This window comes from Sarcophilus harrisii, chromosome 6, assembly GCF_902635505.1.
Source record: "Sarcophilus harrisii chromosome 6, mSarHar1.11, whole genome shotgun sequence".
Taxonomy (NCBI): domain Eukaryota; kingdom Metazoa; phylum Chordata; class Mammalia; order Dasyuromorphia; family Dasyuridae; genus Sarcophilus; species Sarcophilus harrisii.
In genome coordinates, this window is record NC_045431.1 from 182,884,082 (window position 1) to 182,911,481 (window position 27,400).

The 27,400-nt window shown below is 36.8% G+C and overlaps 1 protein-coding gene across 1 annotated transcript in view; it reads left to right on the top strand.

Moving 5' to 3' along the window:
- The first annotated feature begins 23,168 nt into the window (after positions 1-23,168).
- Positions 23,169-27,400, top strand: part of HTRA3 (HtrA serine peptidase 3) — a 47,205-nt gene continuing 42,973 nt past the window's right edge. Inside the window, exon 1 of the mRNA XM_003773409.4 lies at positions 23,169-24,302. Coding sequence (XP_003773457.1) covers positions 23,888-24,302 — 415 coding nt within the window. The 5' untranslated portion in view covers positions 23,169-23,887. The remainder of the gene's footprint in view (positions 24,303-27,400) is intronic.

The following is a 27,400-nucleotide window of genomic DNA, read 5'->3' on the forward strand; positions in this document are numbered from 1 at the left end:
CAGACTTTCCCAAGTCTTAACAGGGAGAGAAACAGAGAGAAAAACAGAGCAGAAAAAAGAAAGACTAAGTTATTTGGTTCTGTACTCAACATATATACATATGTGTGTGTATGTGTGTGTGTATATATATATATATATATATTATACATAGTATACTTCTTACTTAGTATACTTAGTATACATAAACTACATATTCTTCCGGGATGTAGTGTTCAATTTTTGCTTCCCTTATGTTTTCTCTGCCAAGGAGGATGACTTATATACTAGAAATAACAGAACAAAAATAATTAAGGGGAAGTCAAAACCCATAAATAAAGAGATAGGAAGAAATCCTTGAACTGCCTTTGACTGGTTCAGACCTAGATGAAACAATAATAACAACAATAATAATAGTTAGTATTTGTATATCAATTTAAGTTTTGCAATTATGTAAGTGAACAATTTGTTCTAATGGCCATGAAGGCAGCTAAAACAGGTGCCATGGAGCATGAGATCAGTCAGACATTGAAGATATCAAGATCATTCACTGCATCCGAGATCAACTCAGTTGTCTTGATTTTTATCCTGTTATTGCACTTCACTGACTCTAGAAGAGAGAGTGATGCTGACAACTTTGTAAAATTCTGCCTCATTTAAATCCAGTTCACAAAAGAGTCAAGATATCATGTGAAATGTTAGTCCTTTCCAAAAACAAAGTTTGATCAACAAGTTTTGCAAAGTAATTTACAAATATTGTTTCATTTTATATTCACAACAACTCTGGGAGACGGAGGTTGTTATTAATTCTTATTTTACAGATAAGGAAATTGAGGCAGATAGTGTTTAAATATAGATAGAGGCAGATAGAGTATTCTTTTATTTTATCCAGGTCCAGTGCTCTATCCATTATACCACCTAGCTACCTTCAAGAACTTGGTTATTGGGGAAAACGAACACCAAAAAAAAGCCCAAAAGATGTGATTGAAGAGACACTAAAAACTGTTTTTGAAAGAATATGGAAAGCAGAAGTGCTACAAGTTTGGACAAGGGCAAATGTCCCAATTTTCAGAAAAACAAAATCTCAGAGACAGAATTTACAAACTATAATCCAACAAGCTTGACTCAATTCTTGGGAATATTTTGGAATGGATCATTACAGAAATGGACATTTCTGGAAAGGAAATGTGATTACAAAGACTCAGTGGGGCTTCATTAATAAGAGGTCATGCCAGACTAACCTGTTTTCTTATTTTGACAGGATTACTCAATAATTAAATGAAGGAAATGGTATGTAGTACTAGTATAGGTAAAGAAACTAGGTTTTAGGAAAGTTTTTTTAATCAGATATTTCATATTATTCTTGTAGAGAAGAAGAGATACAGATCAGATAATGACATTATAAGATAGATTCAGAATTGGCTAGATAGCCAGAATTCAAAGAAAACTACCTAATTTCAATGTCAACATGGTAATAAGTATCCAGTGTAGTATCTTAAGGGCCTATATTTGGTCTTATGCTGTGTAATGCTACTTTCGTTGGTGACTTGGATAAAGGAATAGACAGCACGTGTATCAGATCTATAGATGACACAAAGCTGAATGGAGTATATACTCCATACAGGATGTACAGGATGACAGAAAAAGGATACAAATAGAACTTGAAAGGCTAAAGAGTTAGGTTAAATCTAGTAGAATGAAGTTCAATAGGAATAACTGTAAAGTGTCATACTTGGGTATAAAAATAATTATTGTTAAAGGATAAAGTAAGGGCGGCATGGTTAGCAATTATTCTAAAAAAAAGTCTGAGAACTTTAATTATATTAGAACGTGTAAGTTAAATATTTATTTAATATAAAACCCACAAAACTAATATTCTTTTTATTTTCCTGAGTCAGTTGGGGTTAAGTGACCTGACCAGGGTCACACAGCTAGGAATTGTGAAGCATCTGAGGTCAGATTGGAAGTCAGGTCCTCCTGATTTCAGGGCTGGTGCTCTATCCCCTGCACCACCTAACTGCCCCAAAGCTATTATTCTTAAGGGAGGTATGACTTCCATCAATAAGGAGATGGTAATTCATCTGTCTTCAGTCTTTGTCCATCTGTTTTGGGCACCACAGTTTAAGAGTAGATACTGATAAGCTGGAAATTATTGAGAGGCCAACCAAGTTGGTGAAGGGCCTTGGGTCAATTTTAGACGAGTATCACTTGGAGGAATTGGGGATGGGGAATTGAAGACTCTGAATGTACACGATAGCTATTTACCACATGGAAGAAAGATTAGACTTCTCCTATGTGACCACAGGAACTATGGAGAAAAAAATTGCAAAGAGATCAATTTAGGCTTGATTTCAGAAAAGCTTCCTGACAATTAGAGTTGTCCAAAACTGTTAATGGCCTGATTTTGAGAATTAGTAAAATGCTAGATAGTCACTTTTGTGGATTAGATTAAATAACTACTGAAGCCCCTCTCAAATGTTGTGAGTTGGGGTGATTCTGAGTGAGATTCAAGAAATCAGACTGTCAGTAGAATAGAATACCAGAAGGGCAGTAATTTGAAAGGGAAACCAGATGAGATTAGGAAGTCTATAAAGACATACAAAAGAATTTGCATTTTATTCTTGAGGCAGAGAGCCACTAATGGTCTCTTAAGTAGGTGAGGAGACATAATTAAATGTAAACTTTAGGAAGATAATTTGGGCAGAACTCCCTAATGCCTTAGGGAGGCATTAAAGGCTGAAAAAGCAGAAGCAAGGAGACAATTACAAAATCACTGACATAGTCTAAGAAGGATGGAGGAACTGATCACTGGTGGAGGCTGGATAAGTGGAGAGAATATGAATGTGACAGATATGGTAGAAATACAATCCATGAATCTTGGCAATTTATGGGATGAAGAATAGGGCAAGAAAAAGTGAAAAATTGGGGAAGACAGAATGAAAATCTGGATAACCAGAATCAGATTGTTATACTCAAAAGAAATAAGGGAAGTTATGTAAGATTTTCTCTGTGCAGAACCTATTTCTTTGGACAGAAAGTCTTTGTATTGTATATACACATATGAATATGTATATATAATATGCAAAAGTACATATGTGCACATATATTTAATATGAAAATATATGATATTCCAAAAGTAAGCATAGTTTTAAGCTTTAATATAATACACATATACATATGTATACATATATATGTATATACAAATGTAAATATAAGGAAAGATATATTTTGGATTGCCAAGTGGCAAGTAGACAGCGTGCTGGACCCAAAGTCAGGAAAACTCATCTTCATGAATTCAAATCCAATCTCAGATACTTATGTGCTGTGTGAACCTGGGCAAGTCCTGTTTGCCTCAGTTTCCTCATCTGTAAAATGAGCAGGAGGAGATAACAAACTACATCAATATCTTTGCCAAAAAAAAAAAAAACCTCACATGAAGTCACAAGGAGTTAGATGAAACTAAAAAACAACTGAATAACAAATATGTATTGTATAGGGCAGCTAGATGTCATATTGGCTAGAGCCTGGAATTAGGAATTTAAGTTCAAATCTTTCCTCAGACACTTATTAGCTGTGTCACCCTGGGAAAATCACTTAACTCTTCCTCAGCTTCCTCATCTATAAAAAATGAGCTGAAGAAGGAAGAAAATGATAAACTATTCCAGCATAACTGCCAAGAAAACCCCAAATAGGATAATAAAGAGTCAGATATGCTGAAAAAGAACAATAAAAATGTACTTTATAATATACATATTAGACATATATATACTACCTAATACTATACCTATACCTGATGCTATAATATGTATACTATGTTATATACTATATATAGCTATATACCAAAAATACTATATAATAATGCTATAACTATATATTCTATATAATATATATACCATGTAATATATAGTGTGCATTATATATGATACTGTATATACTATGTAATATGTAATGCATGTATGTGTGTGTGTATGTATACACACATACACTTTACTAGGAAATTCAACTGAAGGCAATAATTTGTATTAGCAAAGTTGGAATTAACTAATTTTCATTCTATTAGCTTTGAACTCCAATAACATTTTTAAAATGTTTATTGTGTGCAACTCACTGTTTGCTGGAGATTAAAAAATTCAGGTAAGACATTTCCAGTGTCCTAAGATGTAGTTTGCCTAGACCCCATGACTTGAACTGATCAAAGGCATCTATATGCTCTTTAAATATGTTTTCATTTCTCTTGCATTGAAACTCCCTCTCCCCCCTTAACCCTCTTTATTCTATCCAAATCCTTTCTTTGCTCCTTCATAGCAAAGAAAACACTTTTTGAAAGAGAAGTCTCGATTTCCTCATTTGTAAAATGGGAACCATAATAATGCTGGCATTCTTTACCAGATGAAAATTGTTGGTTTCAAATAAGGAAATAGCTATAAAGGCATTATAGAAGTGTCAGCTACTACAGTTCTCATTATCTCATCTCATAACCTAATCTCTAAAAATCCAAGGACTCCACAAAAGTCTTTGCCAAGTGGGCAGAGTCTTGAGGGTCCAGCAGGAGAGTGATGTCACGGGAAGAAGGAGCAAAACCCAAGTACTTTGTGGTTTGGGAGAGCCAAGGAAAATCTAAATCTGTATGACAGAGCATCATAATGAGAGGTCAGTCTGCCAAGATTCATTTAACAAATTTATGCCATAGATTCATGAGCATAAATGGAAGCTCAGCATAGGCTGTTCTTCACAGAGCCAGAAAGAGAACCATATAGTGTTTTAGTTACCTCTTCTAACCCTCTCACAATTTCATCATTGTTAAGAAATCCCAGTGAGAAAACTACCTCTACCAATACAGCTTTCCTACAAGTTCTATATAATCTTAGAGAGTGCCTAGGGCAATTGAAATGTTATGTAACTTGTCCAGGGTCATACCATCAATAGTATCAGGCCTAAGACTTGAAATCGAGATTTTTTGGCCTTGAAAGTCTCTTTCCACTATGCTTATGTTGTCTTTAATTTTACAAAGGAGTAAACAAGACAGGCGAAAGGGGAAATGACTTGTCAAATAACTAAGAATTAGTGAGTGACAGAATCAAGTCTTCACATCTCATCTGGTGTAACCTATAGAGAATTCTATCATCTTCCCTTAAACATATAGCTGGCTCATATTAATCAATAACTATGTAGTGCTTTAAAGTTTATGAATCACTTTCTCTAGATTATCTCATTCACAAAGAAAACAATTTTTAAAGAAAAGCCATAATTTCCTCATTTGTAAAATGGGAACATAATACTGGCATCCTCTACCAGATGAAAATTGTCACAAAAACACTGTGGGGTAGATGCTATTTTTCCCACTTTACAGATAAGGAAATGGAGGTGGAGAGAAGTTAAGGGACTTGTTAAGGGCTCCATAGCTAGTAAAGTGTCTGAGTGAGAATTCAAACTCATGTCATTCAGTGCTCTACTCGTTATACCATCTCTTGGCTGAGACAAGTTGATCTAAATTAATTAATTAATTAAATTAATATAAATTAATTAAGCTGATTTATTTAATTATCTAATCTATTTTTTTTTTTTTTTTTTTTTTTTTTTTGCTGAGGCAATTGGGGTTAAGTGACTTGCTCAGGGTCACACATCTAGGAAGTGTTAAGTATTTGAGACCAGATTTGAACTCCTGAATTCAGGGCTGGTGCTCTATCCATTGCACCACCTAGCTGCCCATTCATTTACTTTTTTGACAGGGCAATTTGATTAGTAAATTGGGGGAAATTATGTAGATACTGAATCTCAGCCAAGCATTTGACATGTCTCATACTATACTTAAGGACAAGGCAGAGCGATATCTTCTACTTGGGTAAATTACTACATTCAATGTGTAGTCATTAATGGTTTGCCATCAACTAAGAGTGAGGTTTGGAGTATCTATTTTTTAAAAATTAAAAGATAGAGAAGATATGCTTTCTGATCTGCACAATTAAAACTGCAGGTGAAAAAATAGGATCTAAAAGGATATTAATGGTTTAAAACAATGGCTATATCAAATAAGATTAAATTTAATGATATGGATATAAAGCCATACCCTTGGGTTCAACTTTATGAATGGGAAAGGAATAGCTGGACAACAGCTCATGGGGAAAAGATCTGGAGGTCTTAATTGATTGCAAGTTTAACTTGTCTTAAATATGATATGACAGCCAGAGAGGCTAATACTGTCCATTGATGCCATTAAGAGTGAGAGAGGGACGTTGTTCAGCATTGGTGAGATAATGGAGCCTTTGTATTCTGCCTTGATTAGACCTCTGACTCCAGAGAGATTTACTTTGTTTGGTTCTGGGTGCCATAGTTTAGGAAGGCGATTGATAAACTGGGATGTATCCAGGTTACCAGGATGATAGATCAGAACTGGAGATAATGGCATATGAAGACTGCTGAAAGGAATAAGGAGATGTAAAATATAGAAGAGAAGCCTTCAGGGACATGAAAGTGATGTTCAGGATTATTATGTGGATGATGGATAGAACTTTTTTTTTTTTTTGACGTGGTATTAGTGATAGCTAGAGAGAGGCAGATCTAGGTTAATTATAAGAAAAATGTCCTAATGAACAAAGCTCACTGATTATCATGATTAATGTTCTTTCCCCTAAATCAAAGTTTTGCTAAGGACTGACTCTACTCCTCTCCAAGGACAGAGGCATCTTGTAAAATGAGATTCAACCTTTGAAATGAATAAAGCTTCAAACTTGAAGCAGTGATGGCTCTGTTTGCATAGTATAGGGACAGATCTGCAATCTGATCTCTGAATAGTTGGTGTCATATAGACAAAACAGATAGGACTAAGAGCTTGATTGATAGATATTTGGCAGATACTGCCTATATTAGTAGCAGAGAGTACTGTGCTGGACAAGTAACTTTAGTTTGGGTAGCTTCATCTTTATACTCATTCATTTATCCATTTGTGAAGTTATACATTAATTCATTCAATAAATATTTATAAAGAACTTACTATATATGATATAATATACTAGAAACTAAGAGGGATACCAAAATAAATTAGATATACTCCCTGATATTAAAGAATTTATAAGCTAGAGTTTTTTTTTTTGTTTGTTTGTTTTTGGTGCTCCTATTTAGGGTTTGTTTTTTTTTTGACAAAGATGTCCAAAATGGCAAAAATGGCAAATGTGTTTGCTACTTCCTTCCTTCTCTGCTTCATTTTACATTTGAGGAAACTGAAGTAAATAGGGTTAAGTGATATGTTCAGGATCACATGGCTAAGCAGGGTTTGAACTCAGGAAGATGAATTTTTCTGACTCCAGAGTTAGCATTCTAGTAGTTTCTTCTTAGAGATGATTAAAAATAGCTTGCTGAAGTCAGGTCTTCAAAGGTGAATAGGATGTTAAGATTATAAATCTAGGAAATAGCATGGATAAAGGTGGAGAGGTGGGAAAGAATAACATATGTATAGGACATGGGAAGTATTTCAGTTTGGCTGAAGGATAAGGTATGTTAAAGTGAATTGTTAAGGCTAAAAAGATAGATTAAAACTAGATTATGGAGGACCTTGAATGCTAGGTTGAGGGATCTGAATTTTTGATAATAACTAATAGAGAACCACAGAAGATTTTTGAGCAAGAGAATGATACGATCAGATCCATGCATTAAGAAACTTGATTGAGCAGCAATGTGTAGAATTGATTAAACAGAGAGAAAGTGGAGGCAGGAAGACCAGTTAGATGTGTATTGTAATTTTCTAGGAGAGATTGCTTGAATTCAGATAGCGGCTCTTATAGGAGGACACCAACATGAGGGATATTTTGAATCTATATGTGTAATAGATTTTATGTTCTGCCTTACTGTAAATTTTAACAATATAGAAAAATAGCTGAATGATGTGGTGGGGCTTATTATGAAGATTTTAGAAAAAAGGTCTTCTCTTCTGATCCCCTTTATGCCATGGAAGTGTCCTTTCAGTGTTAAAATATATATCATTGGAGGAGACACTCTGGTAGGTTGTACCAAACTATAATGATTTTTACTTGGAGCTATTAACTCACTGGTCCTTTTGGACCAACACCAGCCTCACCAAATGCAGCATCATCACCAGATGATCACCAGGCGGTGATTTTTTTTTGTCCTGGAAACTCAGGCTTATTTTCTCCTTAGGTAAAGGAATTAGCATCTGTATTGTTGGAGGGAATAAACAAAACGTTTAGGCTTTAAAGGTATAGCCCCAGAATTGGAGGGAAGGGAATTGAGTTTCAATCTGCCACTGACTTTCTGTATGATTACAGGCAAGGATAATAATATTGGCACTATAGAATGGTTTTGAGAGGTGGGGAGGGAGCAGAATTTTGTGAAATTTAATCTGCTATACAAATTTGAATTTTTATTATTACTCACACTGATGAAATCCCATAAGCCTGAAATTTTGAAGCAAGTGGCTGATGACATTCTTTGGACCAGAAGAATCCCAATCACTTCCAAGGAGTCTTTCCAGAATTGTATGGGATTTTTCACTCAGTAAATGAAAATCCATCTGAGCAGGTATTTATGGTTAACATGAGCAATGTTATGCTGACAGGCAAGACTTTTTTCCAAGGACCCAAAGCCAAATTCTGCATCTAAGTGATTTATACACTTAACTATTATTGCAGGGAGCTTTTCTAACATAGCAGTGACCTCATTCTGCTTTTTACTGTCCTCAAAGCCACTCGGAGAGAAACTGACATTGATATGAGAGAAAGCAGAGACCTAGCCACACATATTGACTCACACAATTACCAGCTCCTCCTTAAAGTCTTCTCTGATCCTCCCCTCTCCAACCCCTTCTTCAGGGAAAAGTCCCTTCTCCTTCATTGAAGGAAACTTCATCGAAGCCTCTTTCACTGATGGTCTTTCATAGCTCTCTCACTGCTATTTCTAGATTAATTTAATGGAAAAGGCACTAGATCTGATATTGGACAACTCTGCTACTCACTGCTGTAAGGGGCTACATGGTGCAGTAGTATTGGCCTTTGAGTCAAGAAAGTCTGAGTTTGGATTCTATCTCAGATACTTAGCAATCTGAGCAAATATGGACCCATAACTTCTACATTTTGAAGATCACTCCATTTTGTTCACATATTTATGTCTTTTCTCTCTTCTTGATTCTTGACATGCATCAAAGTGATCCGTGTGGGATATTTCATGGTGCCCAGTTGCTTAACCTGTTCTGGGAGACAGTCTTTTTCCCCCTTTCATTCTGTTGTGCAGAGAGCGCCTACCCTGAAATTGGGTGGAAGGATTATTATGTCCTTCCTATTATATCATATATGTATATATATGATTATAATATCCTATAATATCCTATATATCCTATATATTAGATCAGGACTTCCTAAACTTTTCCCACTAACAATACTTTTTCATCTGAAAAAATTTTACGTAACCTGAAGCATATAAAATAAATTTACAAATCAAATATTTACAGATAGTGAATCATAATTTTGCAGCCCTCACATTAATTTACACAACCTCACCCACACTTTAAGAAGTTTTGTACTTTATCAACCTCAAGCCCTAGCAACAGGGATGCTAACTAATCAATTTTTGCCCCATCCACCTATTCTATACCCCACTCCCTAAAAGTTACATGAACCTCATGTGTTGTTCATTCAGGGAGTCTTAATGAGGCTTCCCTACTGGCCAACTCAATACCTCCCTCTCATAATAGTTGTGAGGATAAAAAGAGATAATATTTGAAAAGTGCTTTGCAAATCTATATAAATGCTAGCTTTTGTAAGTATTACTCCCTGTGTGACTATAGAGCAAGGGACTTTCCCTCTATGGGTGTAAATTTCCTCATGTCTAAAATGATAATTTAGATATGATCTCTAAGGTAAGTTCTGCAAGCTCTAAATTCCATGTCCCCATGGTATGATCTCATTTGATCCACACAACAGCCCAGTGAGGTTGGCAGGGCCCATGGATATACGTTAAAAAAAAGAGGGAGAAAAAAAAGGATCACTTAATTGTGTACATCTGTATCTCTAATTCAGTCCTGACAAACAATAACTTTTCCATTGCCTTACTCTTTAGAATAAATGACTCCATGAAAATTGGCAACAGTTTTCAAAAACTGGTCACAAGAGAGACAAGAAGTATCTGGTCTCAGTGGTATTGATGTGTAAAAAAGGAATAGCCCTCTCCTAGAGATCAGTATCATCACCTTTGATGGCCTGTGGAAGCAAACCAGCAGATGGTGTGAAGGAGGATCTTGGTATCAGATATTCAAGAAGTCATTACTTAGAGGAAACTTAGCAATCATCCTTCTCTAATTTTATACCAGAGAAATCTGAGACTCAGTATGATTTGCTCAAGGGAGAGTTGGTGAGAGATCTGAGACTAAATAGCAGATTTCCTGACTTCTGGTCCAAGGTTAATTCTATGTTTCTTGATCCTGTAACATTACCTTAAAGCTCTGGGTAGTTTTCTGGTAGTTGTTATTGGGAGGGAAATGGCAATGACCAGTGGCCTGGTGCCATTTTCCAAAAAGAGAGAAAGTACCAAGCCTGTGAAGATCATCTCTAAATTCTTTATGTTCTTTCCAAACTAAGCATATCATGTGTTTACCCTTCCTCCTGCTGGTAACACTATAGTCTCCCTGTGGGAATTGGAGGTAAATTTACCTTCTGCATTTTGAGCTCAAAGCACAAGTCACTGGAAGTGTTATCAGCAATGGAATAGTTAATAAAAGACTAAGTTACCAGGAGGTCTGGGGTGAGAAGTTAACATGAATGAGAACCAAATCATACTCAAGACTGTCTCTTTAGTGAAACTACTGGTGTCATGGGAAAATAATCAGGTTTTCACAAATGATGTTGTACATAAACTCTTTACAGAGTTGGTCTTTATAGTCACAGGATTGTCAAAAATGTGGAGCAATAGATCGTAAACTGAGAGAATATAAGTTCCTTGAGGGCAGACACTGTTCCATTTTTTATTTATGTTCCCATCTACTAGCATAGTATAGATATTTGATAAATGTTGATTACTTGATTGAGATATAAGATTTCATGGCATTTATTGAGATTTTTTACAACAAAAAATTTTTGTAAGTATTAAAAAATGATTCACTAGAGTGAAATGCTTTTTAAAGGACCCTCCTCAAAGTATGCATTTCTTATTCATATGTTAAGGTCATATATAGGAACACAGATCTAGAGCTGGAAGGGACTTTGGCTGCCATCTAGTTTAATCAATAATTTTACAGTTAAGAAAATTGAGGTCCAGGGAGATTAAGTGATTTGCCCAAGATCAGATGTGTCATAAAAATGTCAGAAGGGCATTTTAAACTCAGGTTCTCTGACTCCAGAGTCATTGACCTTTCTACCAACCACTTTCATTTTGTAGATGTGGAAACTGAGACACAGAGGAAAATTTTTTCTCAATAGTATTTTATTTTCTCTAAATATATGTAGAGATAGTTTCCAACATTCATTTTTAAGACATTTGTTCCAAGTTTTTCTCCTTCCCTCCTTTATCTAGTCCCCTTCCCCAAGATAGCAAGCAATCTGATATAGGTTAAATATGTTCAATCCTTTTAAGTGTATTTCCATATTTGTCATATTGTATACAAATAATCAGTCTAAAAGGAAAAAAAAAACAAAAAAAAGAAAAAGAACAAAAAGGTGAAATTCGTATGTTTTGATCCACATTCAGTCTCCAACATTTTCTCTCTGGATGTGGATGGCATTTTCCATCCCAAATCTATAGCAATTGTCTTGAATCACTGGATTGTTGAAAAGAACCAAGTCTATCATAGTTGATCATCACATAATCTTGCTGTTACTATGTACAATATACTCCTTGTTCTGCTCATTTTATTTGGCATCAGTTCATGTAAGTCTTTCCAGGCTTTTCCAAAATTGCCCTGACAGAAGATTGTTTTGAAAGATACAACAATAAAGATAATTTTGTTTGTTGCCCCCTGTTTATCAAGTAACTCATAAATCAAGGAGATATATGCCTGCCAAAGTAGTTCATATTGTCCTGAAGGCTGTCTAGTACATAATCTAAATGAAAGATGAAGTTCCTATAAATAATGAGGTCTTATAAATGCTACTGTTTGCTGATAATATAGTATTGGTCACATCAATCCCCAGATCACGGCTCATTTCCTCAATTCCCAAATGAGATCTTTCACTGTTGTGTAATCATTCCATTCATGTTGTTGTGACTCTCTTTGGGTTTTCTTGGCAAATATACTGCCACGGGAGAATAGTCAGATTTTCACAAATGATTTGTACACTAACTAACATCTTTGCAGTCACAGGATTGTCAAAAATGTGGAGCAATAGATTGTAAAATTAGAGAATATAAGCTCTTTGAAAGCAGACACTGTTCATTTTTTTATGTTTCCAGCTGCTAGCATAGTGTAGATATGTAGTGGTTTGCCATTTTCTTCTTCAACTCATCTGCTAGATGAAAAAACTGAGACAAAAATGGTGAAGTGACTTGCCCAGGATCACAAAACTAGTAAATATCTGAGGCAAGATTCAAACTCAAGAACATGAGGCTTCCTGATTCCAAGCCCAGGAATTTATCTACTGTATCATTTAGATGTCCCAAATAAGATCTAAAATTACTCAAAAATATTGACTTAATTGTCCATGCAGGGAAAAAAGAATACCTCTTATTTATACTATGATATGTAATTGGTTGGGCATGACCATAAAGCTGCTCCATGAATCTGTTTATCTTGGATAAGTCAGAGTAAACTGAGAATAGAATTTAATTGGAAGAAGAGACTGGCTGAATTGCCTTTGCAGAATTATTTAGTACTATTAATGATCCTGAATCTCTTCTTGAAACCAAGGTCCATCTTTTTCATTCTATTATTCTTCCAATATGGCTGTACATTGTGGAATCCTATGGTCTCCAAAGAATTAAAGTTGTAGAAAAGCAAATAAAAAGAATAAGTAGGCTATATACCACATTACTTCCCCCCCCAAAAAAAAAAAAGTGTGCAAGTGAAATAGTACCCTGAATATCATCAGTGTTGTTTGATCAGAAAAGGTGGGTTGTTTATAGATTTATTACAGAGAATGGCTGGTCATCAGTTATTCTGATGGAATGATCAGAATAACTGATGACCAGCCTTCATGCTTCAGCGATATCCACTCAATGTGAAGAGATTCAGGTGTGCAGTACTTTGGAAGAACCATCATATGGAGGATTTATGGGAGAACATGAAAAAGTCATACCTGACAAAAAAACATAGGCTGATTGCATTGAAGGGAATATGTTCCCATATCTATGGGATCACAAATTGATGGAAGTTATTGAAGCATTTACTCAGTGATACAATATGGCTGTTATTCACGGAAAAATTAGACTTACCTGAGAGATATTGTAGGTTCAGTTCCAGACCTCCACAATAAAGCAAATTTTGCAATAAAACAAATCATATTAATTTTTTTTTTGTTTCCTGGTACATATAAAAGTTATGTTTATACTATACTGTAGTCTGTTGTGTATGCAATAAGATTATGACTAAAACAATGTACATAACTTAATTTAAAATGTATTATTGTTAAAAAATATTAATCATCTGCACTTTCAGTGAGTTGTAATCTTTTTTGTTGTTGGGGCAGCTAGATGGTGCAGTGAATAGATACTCCTTGTTCTGCTCATTTTATTTGGCATCAGTTCATGTCATGGTTTGGAATTAGGAAGACTCTAGCTCTGTGAGTCTGGGCAAGTCACTTAAACCTAACCCTGTTTGCCTCAGTTTCCTCATCTGGAAAATAAACTAGAGAAGGAAATGGCAAACCACTCTAGTATCTTTGCCAAAAAAAAAGAAAAGGAATTCATGAAGAATTGTACATGACTGAAAAATGACATAATAACAACAATCATTTTCTGTTGGAAGGTCTTGCCTCAAGATTGAAAGCTGCTGACAGGCCAAGATGGTGATTGTTGAAGATTAGGGTGGCTGTAGCAATTTCTTCAAATAATACAAAAATACAGCAAGCCACATGGATTGAGCCTTCCTTTTGCTTGGACACTTAGAGATTATTGCAGAACTAATAACTGGCTTAATTTCAATATTGTTGTGTCTCCGAGAACAGAGAAACTGGAGAAGAGGGAGAGAGACTGGAATGGCCTAAGGTGGATTGAATAGCCAGGTCATATACATTTTATCCATTAAGTTTGTCTTTTATATGGCTTTTATATAGCCCAAAACAATTTCAATAGTAACATCAAAGATCACTGATCACAGATCACCATAACAAATAGGACAATGAAAAAGCTTGAAATATTGTGAGAATTATTAAAATGTAACACTGTGACACAGTGTGAGCACTTGGTGTTGGAAAAATGGTGCCAGGAGACTTGCTCGATACAAGGTTGCCACAAACCTTCAATTTGTAAAACAAATAAAAACAAAACAATAATATCTATGAAGTGTAACAAAGTGAAACTCAATAAAACAAGATATGATTGTACTATAATCTCAAGGTAATGGAAGGAGACATAGTAAATACAAGAAGGCTGAAGTATATTACCCATGATAATCTGGGAAAAAAGAATAGCTCTAAAGACTGATCATCAAGGACCTGTATAACTAGAAAAGGAAGTATTGCTGGTAATGAAATGAGAGCAAGGAAATAGCATAACTGTTGTACTGCTATCTACAAAGCATTAGAAAACCTAGAGAAACGAATCTATCCAGCAAGGTGGAGACTTCCTCCCTGAGGAAGAACACAGACAAAACTTGTTGCAGATATAACTGAGCTCCCAAATGTTGAGATGACGATCCTGTAATTGGAGCATTGAAGCAATCCCAATAGTAAAATGGTAACAAAGTAGTTAAGATATTAGAACATTTGAGTACTGGGCAAATAATGTCTCACAGAGCCATTTTTAGCAAAAAGGAAATTATAGCTAAAATCTAGGTCAATGTTGCCCAGAATGGGAAATAAGATTGCCCTTGGACAATGGTAGGCCAAAACCCAAGAAACTGGCATTTCTCTCATGGAGAAGATGTTCCTCACAATTTCACTAGAACATATAGACTAGCATGAGCCATTAGCCATATCAACCACAGCATATTGAGAGTCCCAGTACCAATGTGACACATTACTAAGCACTTTGCACTCGAAGAAACGTGCCAGGACAAATAGGCTGGGCGCAGTGTCCCTAGCGGTATGATTCACTGTGTTCTCTGAAACTTAATGTTGCACATTTGGCTGGTGTTTTTCTTTGGCTACTTGCTTCTAACGACAAATTCATCTGGCTTGGGTGAGTTGGGTTCATGTTGCAATACCAGGTTTTTTGGTCTCAGTCATGGAGGACAGAAAATGAAGAGTTTTAATTAGGACATAAGATGCCCTTTGTGACTAAATTATTATTGCCATTTGGTACTTTTTTGTGCAATAAGTTTTTGAATCAGGACATCTCATAGAAGGAAAGATGACATATAGATCTGTTGACTATTACAGCTGAACAGAATCTAAAACTGTCAGAGGTATTCTCTCAGAATAGAATCTTAGACCTGGAAAGATCATTGGTGTATAGAACTAAGTGTAATTTATCTGGATTTTAGAATAGAATGTTTGAGTTGGAAGGACCTTTAGAACATAGAACATTATATGTTACTGAAGGAAAACTTAAAAGTATTTTAGTCATTCCTAGTGGGGAAGTGACTTGCTCAAAAACACACAGATGTTGAAGCAATCAATCAAATATTTATTAAGCGCCTCCTGTCATATGCCAAGTACAGCAGCTAACACCACGTTCAAATACCATGAAAATCTCTACTTGCATGGAGTTTGAATATTTGAAGTAGCTCTTTTCTGTTTCTCTCAAAAATAAAAAAAGAGGAATACTTGAAAAGAATGGGTCATTTCTTTTTTATACAAATGAAAATTAATTTTTCAATTGTTGGCCAATTAGCTTTATGGAAATTTATCTCTTTAGGTTTTTTTGTTTTGTTTTTGTTTTCTTAGCAACATAGTTTTTTAAGAACAGTTCTGAAAACCAGTATGTCCACCTTAAAAAAAATAAATAAAGGATTTGGCTCCCCCTTCCCCACACAAACATATTTCTAACTACTAGAGTCTTAGAGATGTTTCATAGTCAAAAGCTATCTGACTGTTCTTTGAAAGAGTAGGTGTGCTTCATTTCCAAATACCTCAAGGTTCCATCTGGAATGAGAAAGTGTGTTAATTGTTCCAAGGCTTCCCTTCTGGTGCATTTTCTAGTTTGCACTACATTGTCCAAGTAGAATTAGTTTATGGTGGGAAACAGAATATAGGGGGATACAGTAGGAAAAGCCCTTCAGTAAGAAAATTATAAATTATATATCCATATTATTTTCAAGTTTACAAAGCCCTTTCACATCTGTGATCTCATCTGAATTTTGCAATAGATCTGAGAATTCAAAAGGCTCATGCATTATTATCTTTACTATGTTGTTGTTTTCCAGTGGTTTCTCGGTCATGTCTGACTCCCTGTGATCCCATTTGGGGTTTCCTTGGCAAAAATGCTGGAGTGTTTTGCCATTTCCTTCTATAGCTCATTTTACAGATTAGTAAACTGAGGCAGACATGGTTAAGTAATTTGCTGAAGGTCACAGATCTAGTAAGTGTCTGAAGCCAGATTTGAACTCAGGAAGGTGGGGCTGCCTGATTCTCAGTCCAGTGCCCCATCTATTACACCACTGAGCTGTCACTACATAAATGAATAAACTGAATTTGAGATGATAGGTCCAAGAAGGCATCAAGCTATCCAATGGCAGAACCAGAATTTGAATGAAGAACTTGTGACTCCTGGTATTATAAGAACATAACAACAGCATTTCTTAAAGCCCTTAAAGAATTCTCTTGAAGTTACTCCAGCAAATCAGAAAGCTGAAAACTTCTAGAAAAGTGATTTTGTGGAATTTTCAGTGGGCTAGGTTGGGGGCAGGGAGGACTGAGAAGGAAAAGGCTATATATTAAGTAAGCCCATTTATTTGGCAGAAAAACAAATAATCAATCAACTGATGTTTGCCACAGGACTCAAATGTGGACTCTCCCTCCAAATAATTAGCATCCGGTGTCATCCTACAGTTTGGTGCCTTTAAATTGAGAGCACATGTTTAACATTATTTGCATAATGACTGACTCAGTTTGGCTTGGAATTGGAACCCAAGGAACATCATAAAAGGTAGTAATAAACCCCCTGTATTTATCTGATTGTCTGCTTTTCATTTCCGGGATGGAACAGCACTCCGGACTCTGCTGTGGATTTCTTCATAAATTGCTCCAAGTCCCCATCTGCTGGTTTGTTTTCCAGACTAAGTGAGATAGATGTGGGGTTGGAGGTGGGGTGGGGGTGGAGGTGGGGAGGTCTACTGTTCATCCCTGTGGGGTGAGGTGGCCCCCACCCATGCCATAAGCAGAGGAATTGGATATCTCAAGACCCTCTTCTTCTCCAGGTAGATTTTGAGAGTCTCTCAAATAATAAAAGAAGACAAGCTTTATATTCAAGGAAGAAACTCCTGAAGGAAATGAATCCATTCCCCTAGTGAACAACTGAAATGTCAAATGGACAAGGGGAGGGTTGGGTGGTGAAAAACCTAGGCTGAATTCCCAGGACCCATGCCTAGGAAGGGACTCAGACAAGCTGAGCTGGATGATCCAGTGGAAATCAACCAAGATGGTTGTTTGAGCTGGACAGGATGGAGTGTCCAGGAAATGAAGAAACAACTTCTGTTCTAGAATTTCCCTTTTTACCCTCCTGTATAGTCATCAAATTTATATTTTTTAAAAAGGCTTTTGCTTGAAATGTCTAGTCCAATTCCATTTTAAGTGCACTTATTAAGTGCATTATATATATGAGTTAGTGTGCATACATATAAAGGATGCAAAGACCAAAAATAGAAAGTTCTACCTCTCAAGGAACTGACATTCTATTGCTGAATTATGTTGGGGCAGGGTGGGGTTCAAGTAGAAGAGCAGGAAACCAGGAGGGAAAGAGCATTAACAATTGGGATATGAGAGAAAGCATCACTGAGAATCAGATTCAAGAGAAGGAAGCTGAGAAGAAACTATCTAGATTATCTCCCTCATTTAAGATTGCAGAAACTTTCTCCAATGCTTAACACAATATTTCCAATCCAGATAACTGAGGGAGAGAATTTCCTTGTGTGATTTTGTGTGTTTAAGTGTTTTAACTTAGCTCAAAATACACAAATTATGAATAACTTCATTGGATTTTATTATCTTAGTTTACTCATCTATAAAATAGAAATAATAATACCTGCCTGGACCAATTTGTTTTGTAAAGCTCAAAGAGTTCTAAAAATGTGAATTCTTTCTATTGTTCTTAGTGTAAAGATCACATGAAATAATAACTATGATCTTAAAGAGATAATAAAATATCAACTATTTATTGCTGTTGTTAATTGATCACTCTGCTTTTACTATCTCCCCTATCCATTCTATCCTTCATGTAGCTGCTAAATTGATATTTGAAACTGTGGGTTCTCCTGTTCCAGGGTAATAATAGGGTCTGAAGAAAGGGATGTTGTAAATTACTGTTTAATTATTTTTCAGTCATGTCCTACTCTTTGTGACCCCATTTGGGGCCATCATGGCAAAAATCCTTCTCCAACTCCTTTTACAGATGAGAAAATTGAAGTACCAAAGTTAAGGCCTTGTCCAGGATCACATAGTTAGTAAATATCTGAGGCCAGATTTGAACTAAGGAAGTTAAATCTTGTAACGCCATGTAAGACCAACACTATCCATTGTGCTAGCTAGCTGCCCTTGCTATTTATGATGGGAACATAAAAACCAGGTCAATATATCTGATTATATCTGACCTCTGTCTTCATGTCTGCCTACTGAAAACCTACCCATTGTTCAAAACTCAGTCCAATGCCACTTCTTCGAAGTAGCTGCAATTCCCTCTCTCTTGGTGTCTCTTGCAGAATTTTGAACTTTAGTTAAAATTTGCTTCAAATCCCAGTTTTGCTACTTACTCAGTAGACAATATTTTTATTCATCTTGTAGAATAAACCTTCTTAAACTCTTGGTTGCAACCCCATGTGGGGTTGCATAACTGAATGTGGGGGACATGAAATTATAATTTCATATCAGTAAATATTTGAATTGTATGCCTATTTTATATATCTATATACCCAGGGTCACAGAAAAATTTCTTGGGCAAAAAAGGTGTTGTGAGCGGGAAAAAAAAAGTTTAAGAAGCTTCGTTCTGGAACTCTGAACAATTTGAACAGTTTGATTTTTATTGAACAGTATGTTTTATTAAGTAGAATTATAGAGCTGACTTACTCATCAGTTCTCAATTAAATTAATTAGTGGCTAAAATTAATAAACAACTGAGAAGGAAAACTAATCTAGACTGATACCTTTATCAAATTTACTAGTTAAAATTAAGAATTTAGAGGACCATGAAAAGGTAATATGAAGTAATTAGAACCAGGGAAGCAAAATAAGTGATAACTACAACCTCAAATATATATATATATATATATATATATATATATATGTGTGTGTGTGTGTGTGTACATGTGTGCATGTATGTGTGAGATCCTCAAAGAACAAAAAACTCAATTAAATGCTGTGTAATTATAAAGATGAAGTTTATTCCCACTACCCCCAAAATGATGAAATATATATATCTTCTATTGGCATGGAACATTTCATATATTTTTCAGAATTTGTTGATGTATTTAGTAGTGAGTTTTACTGAATAATCTTTTCTCCCCATTCTCTTTTTTTATTCTTTCTCATAATGAATGGTTCTCTAGGCCAAGGAAGAGAAGAAACTTATTTGGAAATGAAGGTAACATAAAAATGAAATATATAAATTAAATGTTTAATGACATGAATTAAATGAAAAACTTGGGAAGACTTACATTAACTGATGCACATTAAGTAAGTGGAACCAGAAAAACAATCTCTACAATGATGATAGCAATATTTTTTTAAAAAGATAATTCTGTGTAATTATAAGGACCAATATGTTTCTACCCAAAAAAAGAATTTAGAAAATGTATTTGCCTGCTTTCTTTGAAGAGGTATATTTGGGAATGAAGTTGGGAGAAAAGGGTAGGAAGGACTATGGATGTGGAATACATAAAATACTGTCACATTCAATTGATGTATTGGTTGGTATTACTGTGAATTGGTTTTTTTTTTCTATTTTTTATTCTTTATTATTAAGAATAGTTTTTTAGGGGAGGGAAGGGACATTCCACATTGAAAGTAATATAAAAAGCTATTAATAAAAATAAAAAGAAAAAAAATAAGGGAATGTCTTAAATTTTTGCGCTGTGCTGAGAATTCTTCATTTTATTCCATGACCTTGCTAGTTATATTCCCTAATTTGAAGGCCTATCATGTGAAAGAGCAATTAGACTTATTCTTTTTGAATTAGATTTAATCTAGAAGAGGACTCAAAATAGGCTAAAATCTCCTACTATAACATTTCAAGTATTTATTTAGTTTCTCCTTAAATACTTCTATTCATAGGAAACTCATCTACCAAGGTAGCTGATCCATTTTTGAACAGCTCCAATTATCAAGAAGTTTGTCTTTATACTGAACTGAAATTTTTATCTTTGTTCCTAGTTCCCCAGCGATATGGAAATGAGAACAAAGATAAAAATTTCAGTTCAGTATAAAGACAAGCTTCCCTACAATAAGAACTGTTCAAAAATGAATGTCTAATTCAAAAAGAATAAGTCTAATTGCTCTTTCACATGATAGGCTTTCAAATTAGGGAATATAACTAGCAAGGTTGCTCCCTCTTCCCCCAGACTTCTTTTCTTCTTTCCAGATTTCCTTCAAGTAATCCTCAAAAAGCATGACTTTTTAATATCCTGTTCACTTTTCTCTAGAGACTTCTTCAGGTTACCAATGTTTCTCAAGGGTGGTCTTTATAACAGATCCAACTATTCTGAAGATCAATTTGGAATAATGCCCAAAGGACAATCAAGTTGTGTATACCTTTTGATCCAACAATGCCATTAACAGGTCTGTATCTCAAAGAGATTGAAAAAAAAAATAAAAAAGATGAGGGGAAGAAGAACCTAAATGCACAAAAATATTTTTAAGCAACAATTTGTGATAACAAAGAACTGGAAATCAAGGAAATACTCATCAATTGGGAAATGGCTGAATAAGTTGTTGTATATGAATGTAATGGAATACTATTGTGCAATAAGAAATGACGAATAGGAAGATTTCAGAAAAACCTGGCAAGTTAAACTGATGCAAAATGAAGTGAAAAGAACCAGGAGAACATCATATATAGTTTACAGCAATATTGTAACAGTAATCAATTGTGAAAGACTTAGCTTCTCTGACTAATCCAATGATTCAAGATAATTCCAAATGATAAAAAATTATATCCATATCCACAGAAAGAATTGATGGAGTCTGAAAGTAGATTGAAGCAAATTATTTTTACTTTATTTTTTGTGGGGTTTTTTCCCTTTTGTCAACTATTATTGTTACTTCTTCACATTGTGTCTAATATAGAACTATGTTTTGCATGATTGCACATATATAACCTATATCAAATTGCTTACTGTCTTAGGGAGGGGTAAGGAAAGGAAAAGAGGGAGAAAATCCAGAACTCAAATTTTTTTTAAAGTAAATGTTTAAAATTGTTTTTACATGTAATTGGAAAAATAAAATACTATTTTAAAAAGAGTGATTCTCAGAACTAAAAACAATACTCCAGATGTGTCCTGTCAAGGCAGAGTTCAGAAGGATTGACTACTACTTCCCTAGGCCTGGACACTATGATTCTCTTGATGCATCCTAAGATTGAATGAGCTTTCTTGAATAATACATCACACTACTGACTCATGGTAACCTTGCAGTCTACTTTATTTGAAGTAATTTTTGGCCGTTTTAAAAATAATAATAATTCCTTACTCAGTGGAAGATTTGTCACTGCTAAAGAAAGGAGAAAACACTGGAATTGGAGGCAGAAGACCTTGAATTGAATCTCCACTTTCAATACAGAATAGCTAAAAATACATTTTAAAATGTGAATGAATGTTAAAACTTATGCTACTAGAAATGGGTCATTAAGAGAAGTAGCCAGCAAGATAAAGTGCAGCTTTTATTTGATCAATATGTCAATTCCACTCCTACTCCAATTACCAAAGCAAAATTATTAAGATTGTCTCATTTCTAAATGTACAGACTCTCAGACCTGTACATTTTAGCCTAAGGAAGCATGTATTATGACTCTTTGACCCTTTGGAATGACTCTTCACACTATTCTCTCCTGATACAATCTTGTCTGTTTGAAATATTACTCTACAACTTAACCTTCTTTTAAAGATACACCAAATATTTATTTTGTTCCTGGAGAAATATACAAATATGAAAACATTTCAAAGTGACACAATGAGGCATCCCCCAAAATCCCTGCCTTCTGGAAGGTGGAGGTAAAAGAGAAAGAGAAGAAGGAAAATACATTTTAAAAATTTTACTTAAGGTCCAGGAGTAGAGTCAGGCAAATAGAAACCAAGATGTCCCAACAGGAACCACAGGCCCTGAAATAAACTACAATGATCATTCAATCAACTGCACAATCTCAGAGCTGAAAGAAACCTCTAGTATAATTAGACCTCGATGAGAATCCTCACTAAAACATACTTACCAGTGGTCATCTCAAGTGAGGAAGACTACTACTTCCTAAGGCAAACTATTCCACTCTGAGACAAAGTAAGAAGTGGCGCTCAGAGAACTAAGGGAAGTAAAGTTAAGAGGATAGAATGTTTAAAAAAAAAAAAGAGAGGCAAAAACAAAATTAGATGGGGAAGGATGGAGGGAAGAAAAAGCAGAAAAGAGGAAGAAAATGGAAGGGGTAGAGAACTAAGAAGAAAGGCGGGGTAGAGGGAAAGAACGTTAAGAGTTCAGAGTGGGGAAAGGGTGAAGATCAGGAGAGCTAGATTGAAGAGAAAGAGAACTATGGAAAGGCAAAGGAGGTGCAAGAGGAAGGAGGGGAGAGTGGAAGGTAAAGAAAAGGAAGAGGAGGATTGTAGTTAGGAGAGAGAAAAGGAAGAGGGAGATTAAGGGCTGGCATGAGGGAAGAGGTGCTGAGATTTGGCTCTCCGAGGAGGTGGGGTCTGGGCCGGAGGCAGGGCGCGCAGCTGGTCCCAGACGCCTCCTCCTAAAACAGCTGCAGCTGCCTCTAAGGCACAGCCCACATACATACCTCTTTGCGCTCTAGCTCAGGCTCCCGCAACCCTGCCTCCTCCCGCGGCAAGACTTCGGCTCCCCGATAATCCCTGGCTGCCGCGTCAAAGCTCGGCAGCCAGACTTGGGGAGTCCTCTCCACCTCACTCCCACCCCCACCCCCCCTTTTTCTTCCCCAGGGTGTGTGTTGAGGGGGTGGAGCATTGGATGCCTGGCTGGGCTTTAAAATCCGGCTCCGCGCTCCCCTTGCCAGCAGAGCAAGGGTAGAAGCCGCTTCCTTCACCCAGCGAGACGCCTAAGGGACCCTCGGCGCATTTTGCATGTGCCAGGAACATCTCTCCAGCCCAGGTCTCCCTTGAATTGAGCTTTTGCTAGAGCCCAGCTCCGTGTGTCAGGGCTCTGCCTCCTCCCAGCGCCCCCTGCCCAGCCCGCTAGAGGCTAGTGCTCCCTACGTTCTGGACCTCCGGAGAGGGATAAGCAAGCCGGCCGGCTCAGGGGCTGCTTCCTCTAGCTTTGGCTAAGCTGGCTTTGCAGTAAATCCCATTTGCCGTCCGCCGGCCGGTCCGCGCTCCTTTGGCGCCCCTGGTCTGCACGACTGGCGTGTCTGCCTTTGTTTCTCAGCCGTCCCACAGGGCTTCTGCAGGGGTCGTTTCAATTAGTTGCAGCTGCAGCAGTTAAGCCCCGAGATTAAGCGGAGAGGGGTCGCCATGCTTCAAAGTACCTTCCTGCTGTGTACCCTGGGGCTGCTGGCGCTGCCGCGCCCCGGCCGGGCAGAACCCCTGGCATGCCCCCCGCGCTGCGACGTCTCCAAGTGCCCCACTCCCAGCTGCCCAGGAGGCTACGTGCCCGACCGCTGTAACTGCTGCCTGGTGTGCGCCGCGGCCGAGGGCGATGCGTGCGGCAGAAAGGACGATCCCCCCTGTGGAGACAGCTTGGAGTGTGGCCACCCGGCGGGCAAGCGCTTCGCCAAGGGAGTCTGCCAGTGCAAGCTGACCTACCAGGTGTGCGGCAGCGACGGGCGAACCTACGACAACGTGTGCCGGCTGAAGGCTGCCAGCCGCAAAGCCCTTCAGCAGGGGCTGCCCGCTGTCATTCAGATCCAGAAGGGTGCCTGTGAATCGGGTAAGAGGGGCGCGGGCCCACTGTGCCCAGCTGGGGGTCAAGTCGACAAACACAATGATCTAGCTTGAAAGAGCTGGCATGACGACTGGCAGAGCTTTCGGGGACTTTAGAAGCCCAAAGTGTAAAAAGAGTTCCCAAAGAATTTCAGCTCCGGGCATTTTCTTTGGCTCTCTCCCAAACCTAGAATACCCTCCTACTCTCTTCCTACTGAACTCTGGCTTTAAAAAAAAAATCCCAGTTAAAATCCCATCTCCTACAGGAGACTTTCCCCCACCTCTCTTAATTCTAGTGCTCTTTCTCTCTCTAATTATTTTCCATTTATCCTGTGTAATACTTCTTTGTGTACATTTCTTTGTTTCTTTCTTCGGTTAGATTATGAGTTCCTCGAGAACAGGGACTCTGCTTATTTTTGGTATCTCCAACCTCTTCAGCTCAGTGCCTGGCGTTTAGTAGTGATGTAATAACTGTTTCTTGCTTGCTTAATTGACAGAAACTTAGAATTTTTAAGTGTCAGATTTGGGAGAATCCTAGAAAGGAACTTAGAATTTAGACAGCAAAATAATAGATCTGGAAGGGACCTTGTAATCTAGAACCTATAATGTCTGATTTGGGAAGAACTTTAAGGCTTAGAATATCAGAGATAAAGTCAAAGAATCAGAAATCTCTGACTTGGAAAGAATATCTAGTCCAAGCCATTATTCCACCATAACCCCCTTTTAAGACATCCAGGAGAAGTAATTATTTAATTTTTGCTTGAAGGTGGTTTCTAATAAAGAGAAATCTACTGCCTTCCCCAGGCTGCCCATTCTAGTTTGGATAGCCCTAAAATGGATCTCAAAACAGAATGTCTGAGCTAGTTTTAGAACTTGGACCCAGAAGATAATAGAACTAGAAGAGAAGTTAGAGATAATCGTTTTAAAAGTAAGGAAACTGGCCCAGAGAGGAAAAGTAATCCCAACACACATTTCTACTCCTAGCAATCCAAACTGTACTTTAGGGTCCAGAGAGTTACCAGAAATGTGAAGATTGGAACAATGTCACCTGATTCCTTGTCCAGGAATATTTGCAAAGCTGCTTCTCAGTGAACAGATGTGTTTTGATTGGGAAGCTGACTACAAAAGGGAATGGACCAGAGTGGGTTGCTACAAATATGGGAAAAATGCCAACTCATTGATACCTGTCCTGGGCCTTCCAACTGCAGAGTCCAATAGTTTAGGAAATAGTTAACAAAAAACTATAGGTTTATAGGATTACCACGTTATAGGTGGAAGGGATCTCAGAAATTCTCTTTCACTTGACTTTTCTGAATCCAGTTCCTTTTCTGTAAAATGGGGTTAAAATTTTCTTCTACACAGCATTATTATGAGAATCGAGTGAGAACATGTACAAAAAACACCTTGGAAAGTATTATAAAAATATGAACTCTTCTTACTACTTCAGTGTTTTTTTTAATTAATCAATCAATAAACATTTATTAAGTGTCTATTTTGTGCCAGGTACTATGCTAAGTACTGCAGATACAAAAGAGGCAAAAGATAGTTTTCTGACCTCAAGAAGCTATAATCTAATGGAATAAAACTACATGCAGACAAATATAGACAAAGCAAACTATTATACAGGATAAATAGGAAATAATGAACAGAGAGAAGATACTGGAATGAAAAGGGGGATGCAGAAGTCCTCCTGCAGAAAGTATGATTTTAGCTGGAACTTAGATCAAGCCAGGGAGGTCAATAGTCAGACTCAAAGGAAGGAAAGTATGCCAGGGAAAGCCCAAAGAATGTCCAGAGCCAAGAGATAGAATGTCTTGTTCATGGAACAGTTAAGATACCATGTCATTGGATTGAAGAGAATCGGTCCTTAATTTCTCCATCCATAAAGTCAGAAAATTGGACTAGATGATCTCCAAATTAGATGTGACTGGCAGCAGAAATGGGGATCCTTTTTCTTTACAACTCAGGAGAGTAGTTGCAAATCAGAGCATTATGGAGAAATCCTCTGCAATTGCTATCCCTATATATACTCAGCATTCTGTGGTTTTTAGCTCTTTCAGCCTGGAAAGTAGAGGTAGGGCTACTGACCCCAGGAACAGAATTAGTTGCTCTGATTTCCCAAAATCACAGGGTAAAGGTCACCAGGAGGCTTTCTACAGACCATTGGCTGTGTATCCCACAACATATCAGGTGCCATCTGAAATAATTTGCAAATTCCCCTTTCCTTTAAAATATAAATACTTATCTTTCCATATTACTCTCTCTTTCATTCGTACAACAATCTGCTAACTAGGTCTACTCGATATTTTCTAGTCCTTGTTCACAGATCACCATAAACAGCAAAAACACATACCCAAAACAGATCAAATCCAAATTCTGGAAGTTAGCTTGGTCAAGCCTAGTTGATCTGGTGCTAGACTTGGAATTAGGAGGATCTGAATTCAAATGCTATCTCAAGACATTTACTTAGCTGGGTGAAATTGGGTAAATCAAAAAAGGATCAAATGAAATAATATAGGTCAAGTGCTTTGCCAGCTTTGAAGCACTAAATAAATACCAACTATTATTATTAGTTACACTTCACCATATTGGAATACCCTTCTCCCCGATCCATTCCTACCAGCCGAAATCCTATCTATATTGAGTGGACAAACTCAAGTATCTTTTCTTCTATGAAGTCTTCTGACATTACTTACTACCATCCCCACCCCCCAAGCCCTTACTGAATAACCTTAGCATTTTGTTTATATCTCTCTTTCCCATCTTTGTGTCCTAAAGGGAAGACAGCCTGCTACAATTAAAGGAACAAAAGACTTGGATTTAGAATTCCTAGCTCTGACATTATCAAGATCTATAGCCTTTAACGATTCTTTTTCATCTGTGTGCCTCAGTTTCCCCATCTATTAAAATGAGGGGGTTGGTCCAGATGACCTTTGAGGTCCTTCTAGCTCTTATGATGCTATTAACCTGGCATGGAAAAATTTCCAACTAGCTATCCTTTCATCTTAGAAATTAATTTATGACCTGTGATTGCTTTCTTAGAGTCGTGTGGCTGCCAGTATCAAAGAATGTAACCGAATATAATAAATGGCCTTTTCAGGTACT